Below are 7,270 nucleotides of genomic sequence, written 5' to 3'. Positions count from 1 at the left end.
GTTTTTCTTTCTTAACGATACCAAAAAATTTTAGTCAGTGCCCTTGGGTAGGTGAGCTATATTTATTTATTCAATTATTTTTTCCTTTAATTAAGATTTGTTTAATTCTCATTAAAAAACAATTGTTTAATTATTTATGCAAGTGAACTTACAATCACTATAGCTGGAAAAGGATCATGTTTAAAGTTTAACAATTTAAGGCGCTCTTAAAAATGCTTTTAAAATAACTAAAAACATTTTTGATAAAAATGTTTTTGAAATCACATCCTTAGTAAAAATTTCAAGTGGAACTTAAAAATGCACTTAAAGTGTTTCCTGCACAAAGCGCATATATGATGCTTTTGGAACTCAAAATCAATTTGACCATAAGCTTTCAGTCATTTTGAAATGCACTTATAAACACGCCCTTAAGCTAAAGGGCTGATAGTGCTAGTAAACTGAAGGAACCAGCCACTGATGTAATTCATGCAAAGTCTGGTATCCTAAACCAAGTTACCAATGACGTTGATAACGCAATCTAGCTAGGGCAACAAATAAGAACATACATTTCTTTGATGCATTTACTTGACCAAACAAACCAAACCAAACAAACCAAACTAGTGAGATAATAAATCAAGTGTTGGCAGACAGGATTCTCACTGCGTATAATACAACTGCTAACATAATGGCTCAACACAAGAAGCCAATAGAACTCGCAACTGCTATCATCTACAATTTCATATCTCGCCAGTTCCAAGAGGCTGCCTTGATCTATCACCAGAAGCCCAGGCTCGATAATCCCTCACAAGCTGCACAAACCACGATATTAAAACTATATGACCCTCTCCAACATACAGTATAAGAATTACGATATTACAGTAAACCCCAATGCTGATCTTACAATTGTTATGATCAAATAGGTAACCATTGAGTTTGAGTTTATGAGGTTATATAATCAAACGCTACATGAAATGCAAAAACGCCATTTCAGTTTGCATGGGAAACCCAGCCACGCTACATATCCTGCTCCACTCTAAATATGAAATTTCAAAGGCAAGTTTTGAGAGGTTTTTGAGAAAGCTGTTCACAAGATTTACTATACGTGAAGACAGCCCAAGAACATACAACATCATGCATCAACTCTTAAATAAGCAGAAAACTTATGCTCAACTCACCCATAAAAAATTAAAGAAAAAAACTAGCAATCCACGTAAAGAAAGAAAAGGTTTGAACGTATTGTAATTTACCTATCTAAAATGGAAAATTTTCAAGATGATTTTATTTTTCATTCCAATTTAAATAGTACAATAAATACTTCAGAGGCCATGGTTACATGTGTTACAAAAATCATTCGAAGAAAATACAAACAGAAGAACAAACTGAACAAACAGCATTGAAGAAATGTCCACTAACCTGTGACATAAACCTGGGAAGCATAATTCTTAGTATTTGTTCAAGGACTTGAGTCCCAGATGATTCAATAGCTTGCACTGGGATTGCACGAAATGCAAAAGGAATATCAATGCTAACCTAAATTTCACAAAACAATCCACATAAGTTCCTGGACATAGTAAAATATGAACAAGCATAGTTATGCAGCAACAAAAAAAGATCTTATGCCACCTCAATGACGGTATCTGATTTGAGTTCTTGTAGTGAGGAGTTGGTTTTGCTAGCACACGATATTTGGTTCACCATAAAAGCTGCATTCCCATACCAAATCAATGTCAAAGAACTCCTGAAAAAGCATCAATCAAATGACTCAACATAATGATTGACTTCTCTAGTAGAAAAGAAACTCTTAATATCAATTTTTTGAATTGCCCAGAAAGAAAACCAAATTCAATTGCACACTACCACAGCCACCATCCTTGTGCAGTCATTGGCACAGCCTGGCAGCTGCGACAACTGTGCAAAAGCAAACATACAAAGAAAATTTGTGCAGATGAAATTTATAGGGTGGTGCTATCCACACACCCCTTTTTCCTTCCACACCCTCTGTTAATTTCTGTGCTTTGATCCTCTTCAATTCATTCAACCTATAGTAAAAAATTGACAGGAGTATGGGGAAGGTAAGGTGTGCGGATAGCACCACCCAGCTTATACAATAGATAAACCACAAATAATCACTTATCCATTCTCAAATCTATGAAAAAGATTGGAAATTGGTCGTCATAGAAGGATCCAAAGAGGCGGTGCTGGAATAGAAAGACTTGGGTTTGCTGATATAGAAAATTTTAGAGTGTAAAAGACCAGAAAGCCCTTGCTTATAAACCCCTTATGCTCTCTCTCTCTCTCCACCAACTCTACCACCGATAAAAAATGGGTTCTCACCATTGGAGTAGCCTCTGATCATTGAATATTAGGTGGAGACCAAGACCCATGTCTATATCTACCTCACTCCCACTCTGTTTCTCTCTCCTCCTTCCAATTCATTTTCCCATTACCCATCTACTCTTCTCTCGATAGTTTTCTTAAATGATCTACCTTAGAAAAATCCTCTTTCAATGCAACTCTAACTCTCTCACTGAATTGGAGCCGATCCTGATAAACATATGGACGGTATACCTACATTATGAACATCCTATCAACAATATCTACCCTATATATCAATACTATATCTATGATATCTACATTAAACCAATACTAAATCTATGTAGGGGTACTTTAGAAATTTCAGTCCTTCAATCGTTTGTGCAGTTCACGTCAATATTTCTATTTCCACAATCAGTAATTGTAATGTTTCTAGCCAATTTCCCAAAAAGATTTAAGCATCAAAGCACATGGAGGGTAAATAATTAGATTCCAAAACAGAGGGGTATATATAAATATACATATAGATTTGTAAACAGATCCGTACAAAGGCCTCCACAAGCTTAAGCATCAATGCACCCACTTCAGTAGTAGATGCATTACCTTTTCAATTCAACTGTGAAAAAGATTATTTGCCATCAATGCACCTTACCAAAGAAATAGATAAGGATATAAATGTGACAACTACATCTGATTTAAAGGTTCCATTGAGCTCACTCAGTTATCAAACTGATCCAAGTTTAAGCTCAACTCGGTAAGTTTAACGACCAAAGCCCAGGGTTCACTACTCTTAGCTTGTCAGGCCTAGGAGACACTAAGGGCTAGCCTAAATAATTCTACCATTACATGCTTGAGTCAAATTCTTATTTCAGGAATTTGTAAGACTTAAAAAATCAATAAATTCCAAATTGATATTCAGAATTTGTAATTTTACCAATCTCACACTGATTGAATCAATGAAAAGAAAATAAGAGGCACGCCTCTTTTTACCAAAAGTGTAACCATCCAGTTTGTTTCCTCCGTTTCTTGTTTTTGAGCTCATTTGCCATGTGGCAACCTTTTCAACCGTAGTAAATACTTATCCCAATATTTACTTCCGATTGTGCCTCGACAAATTCAAAATTCAGTTATTTACATCCCACCGTGCCTTAACCAATTCAAAACTAGACATTTGAGCTCAATTGATCTTGAGCTTGGTTATGCACGTACTCAACCAAGGTCCACCAAACACAACTCTTTCATTGTTACTTAATAGAAGAACTTTGTGAGACATCAATAGGTTAGAGGGTAACTTGTAAAACCGCAAATGAACAATTCTTTCATTGTTACTTAATGATAGACTATAGTAGGTACTCATCACACCACAAATTAGTTAGTTAACCTTAAAACTTGGTCTGTTTCTTGTGAAACAACTGGTTGGAATTAAGCAGGCAATCTCAGATTACTTTTACGTAGCTCAGTGATAAGATTTTTCCACAATAACCCAATTAGAGTGCGCTTAAATGTTTTGAGCCCTAAAGTGTAGTTTTCAATATTGAAGCAGTACAGCTATAGCAACTTGCCGAAATCATCTCTAAAAATAGTACGTCTACGGTTCTAATTGTTTCAAAACAGAAGCATTACATATTCTCATTCTTCATATGCCATAAGATTAAGTAAACATTTTCTCACCGTCAAACTTGTCATTCTGCGCAACTGCAATCGGCGAACCATCCAGCTGTAAGCAAGAAACAGAAGCAAAAGGGCTCGTTAAATATTCACAATTCAATTCCTTCCATTGCGCTTACGGATTAGTAAACGTGCCATAACGAAAATGAGACAGTTACAAACACAAACACACACACCTTGCAGGACAAGAGCTTAATGCTACAGCCATTGGGCTGCTCTTCGACTTTAACAAGAAGAACAGGGCAAACCTCAAACGCAAAGAACTTGAACCTATACACATAGCACCTGAATGTATTCGCATCCACTCTCTCGATCCTCTCCGCGTCCAAAACCGAGTACTGACTCGCCGGCAAGCTCATATACTCACCTGAAAACACAACAACCACAAAAACCCTAATTACCCGAAATAAAAAAAAATCGTCGAACATTGAGAAATCAAAGCAATGACATTGCATGGAAAGAATCCGAAACATCATTCTAACATTACTTAGAGGACGCTGGAGCTGCGGAACCGAGACGGACTCGGTTCGGCGGGCGACGAATCGGGCTTTTGGGGTCGAATCGGCCGAAACGCGAACCGAAAGGACATGGTTGAGCTTGAGGAGTCTTGGAGACGTAGCGGTCCTGTGGCTTTCGTAGGGACACGAAATCGAACCGAATTTAATTGAGAATGAGCTCAGTGCCATCTTCTCTGTTTTTATATATGAAGGAATACTTTTTAATTTTTCTTTTCCCCAAAAAGTAGGGAAAATAGTTGTATACAAGGCAGAGGAAGAAGAAGAAGAAGCAGCGGTTGGGTTGGGTGGAGGATGATAGGATAACACAAAAAATCAACATGTAGTTCCAAAATTCCTGCTGTGCTGCTTATACTTCCTTATTATTTTCCATGAAAATGATGTTTTTTTGGAGTCAAAACATTTTTGGTGTGGGTAAAGAATTTAGAGGTAGAACGAAGATTTTACGAAATTTAGAAATTAAAAGTATTTTTGATAAATTTATACCACTTGATATTTAATGTCTGCGTTTTTATTTATTTATTTATTTTTCCGCAGCCTCTCTCCTACCCGTGTCTCTTTCTCCTTCATTCTCTCCCGTCTCCCTCGTCCCGCTTTCGTCTTTCTCGAACACAATCTTATGGCGCGTTTACTAATTCGTAATCAAATTGAGAGGAATTGAATTGAGGAGGAATTGAAATGAGGTGGAATCAGAATCAGATTCATTTTGAAGTTGTTTATTAAAACTGTCTGGAATCGAAGTAGGAATGACATTGAACTGTTTACTAATTCACATAAATCGGAATGAAAACTATTGTGATTACTAAAATACCCCTAGTTTAATTAATCTATTTTATATGCTAATTATTTTTAGTAAATATTTTATTCTTTTTTTTTTTAGAAGAGAGAACCATTATTATTTTTTATTTTTTAGTAGAACCAAGGTATAAAATATCGATGATATCGGAAATATCGGTAGTCCAAAAACACGGAAATTTCGATGGAAATATCGGGATATTATCGATATAGATAAAAATTGAATAAAAACCACAAAAATTGTAAGAAAAACTTGGAAATTTTTATTGAAATTTTGCAGGATGTTTATTTAGTGAATTATCTATTAGTTTATCACAAAATATTGGAAGGAAATGCATTGCATGATAGATATAACTGATTTAAGTTGATTATATAACGAGCTAGCAAACATTGTGAGTGTAGAAAATATGTAGTAATTAATGAAAGAAATTTAAACACACCATAATCATTTATATATATAATGAATTAGTACAATATTTTACACTTTATACATTGCATGGTAAGATACATGAGTGACTTAACAAGGTCTAAAATATCGATGATATCGGAAATATCAGTAGTCCAAAAACACGAAAATTTTGATGGAAATATCGAGATATTATGGATATTTTAGACCATGTCTAGAACCCACGGCTCACAATAATTAGTTTTACCTCACTTCTGCTCCACCACTTCGAACTTTCCGGGAAAACCAAGGGGCTGAGAAAATCACAACAAAACCAAACCTCATGAGGGCTCTGAAGAGGCCGATCCACACCGTATGGACATGGGCGTGACGCTAGCCGTCCAAAGTTCAGGCCTTTCTAGCCGTCGTTTCGGGCATGGCGGCGCTGGTTCTGCTCCGATTCATCGTCCACGATCATGACAACCTCTTTGTTGCAGCTGAGGCTGTGCACTCGATTGGAATCTCCGTTCTTATCTACAAGCTCATGAAGGAGAAGACTTGCGCTAGTAAAGTTTCGAGCTTTTTAGGGTGTTTTTTGTTTTGTTTGAATGGGTGCAAAATTTGTGATTTTAGGGATTGTTGATGTGAATGATTTATTTTTTTTTGTTGATTCGATTTTAGTACTTGCTTTTCTGTTGTGGGGAATCCTATATTTTCCTATATTAGGATGACTGGAATTTCGCATGCAAAGTTTCTTGAAATGGGTTTGTTTGGTTTATGAGAAAAATTTCTGTTATTATCAATGGTGGCAACTGGGTTCGGATTTTCTGAAGATTTGATTTTTGCTTTAGGTATGCTTGCCATTTTTGGGTTGATTTTGTTGTGCCAAATCTTATGGAGGAGGACGTGGAGGATTTTGTGGTGGTGGAGCGAGAGGAGACGGCGAAGGAGCAGAGAGCTGCTGGAGAGGATGGCGGAGGACAACGAGAAGATGGAAAGGAGTACTGAAGGCGCATGGCATTTTGGGAAGGAAAATTCGATTCCGGATGGAGCCTTTTCCTCGAAATCCAAATACTACCTTCTTCTAGGTAATCCAATTTCGAGTATATCAGGAGATGAATTCCTGATTTTACGTGGGGCCCGTAGAACTGTTCATTCCGCTTAAGTTGGTAAACGGAGGAATAATCCGTAATCGGAATCAGATTCCTTATTCCCATTCCGATTACTGGTTAGTAAACACGCTATTAAAGTAGACCAAGTTTACCTATAAGAGCATCTCCAATGCAGGGAGGTAATTTTGAGATGTAAAAATCACATTGCCATTTCACTTTACATCTCGTTCATTTGTAAGTTTGAAATCTCATTTGTTGTCTTCATCGAGCTGTTATTAGAAAAAGAAGAGAGTGTCTTTGAGCTGTGCTTAGAAAAAGAAGAGAGTGTCTGTCAAAGGGCTTTTGATGCCTAAGTCATAAATAGTTTGAGAGAAAAAAAGAACTTGAGAGAGTTCTGAGACGTAAGTGGTGATGACTGTTTTCTCGTTTGACTTGTCTATTTATAGATATCTAAACCCTAACGGGCAGCTGAGAAGGACAGTACGTTGCATGCCACACTAGGC

The 7,270-nt window shown here is 36.7% G+C and overlaps 1 protein-coding gene across 2 annotated transcripts; it reads right to left on the bottom strand.

Moving 5' to 3' along the window:
- Nucleotides 1-522: 522 nt before the first annotated feature.
- Nucleotides 523-4,942, bottom strand: LOC103438867 (uncharacterized). 2 transcript variants are annotated; one of them, XM_008377407.4, is made up of 6 exons: nt 4,448-4,942; nt 4,137-4,327; nt 3,964-4,009; nt 1,603-1,682; nt 1,393-1,509; nt 523-788 (listed from the first exon to the last, which is right to left on the bottom strand). In XM_008377407.4, the coding sequence occupies exons 1-6, from the start codon at nt 4,644-4,646 to the stop codon at nt 717-719; spliced, it is 705 nt and encodes a 234-aa protein (XP_008375629.3). In that variant the 5' UTR covers nt 4,647-4,942; the 3' UTR covers nt 523-716. The 2 variants fall into 2 exon arrangements, with proteins under 2 accessions (XP_008375629.3, XP_017188593.1); XM_017333104.3 differs by having other exon boundaries at nt 4,443-4,848.
- Nucleotides 4,943-7,270: the final 2,328 nt, after the last annotated feature.

Source organism: Malus domestica, chromosome 07, assembly GCF_042453785.1.
Source record: "Malus domestica chromosome 07, GDT2T_hap1".
NCBI lineage: Eukaryota > Viridiplantae > Streptophyta > Magnoliopsida > Rosales > Rosaceae > Malus > Malus domestica.
This window is presented reverse-complemented; position numbering and strand designations above follow the sequence as displayed.

Excerpts from the sequence above, each read along its gene's own strand:
- LOC103438867 (XM_008377407.4), bottom strand. The coding sequence starts at position 4,646 with ATGGCACTGAGCTCATTCTCAATTAAATTCGGTTCGATTTCGTGTCCC. Across the intron at positions 4,328-4,447 it reads GCAGCTCCAGCGTCCTCTAA|GTGAGTATATGAGCTTGCCG; the intron begins GTAATGTTAGAA and ends TTGTGTTTTCAG. Across the intron at positions 4,010-4,136 it reads TTAAGCTCTTGTCCTGCAAG|CTGGATGGTTCGCCGATTGC; the intron begins GTGTGTGTGTTT and ends TCTTGCTTACAG.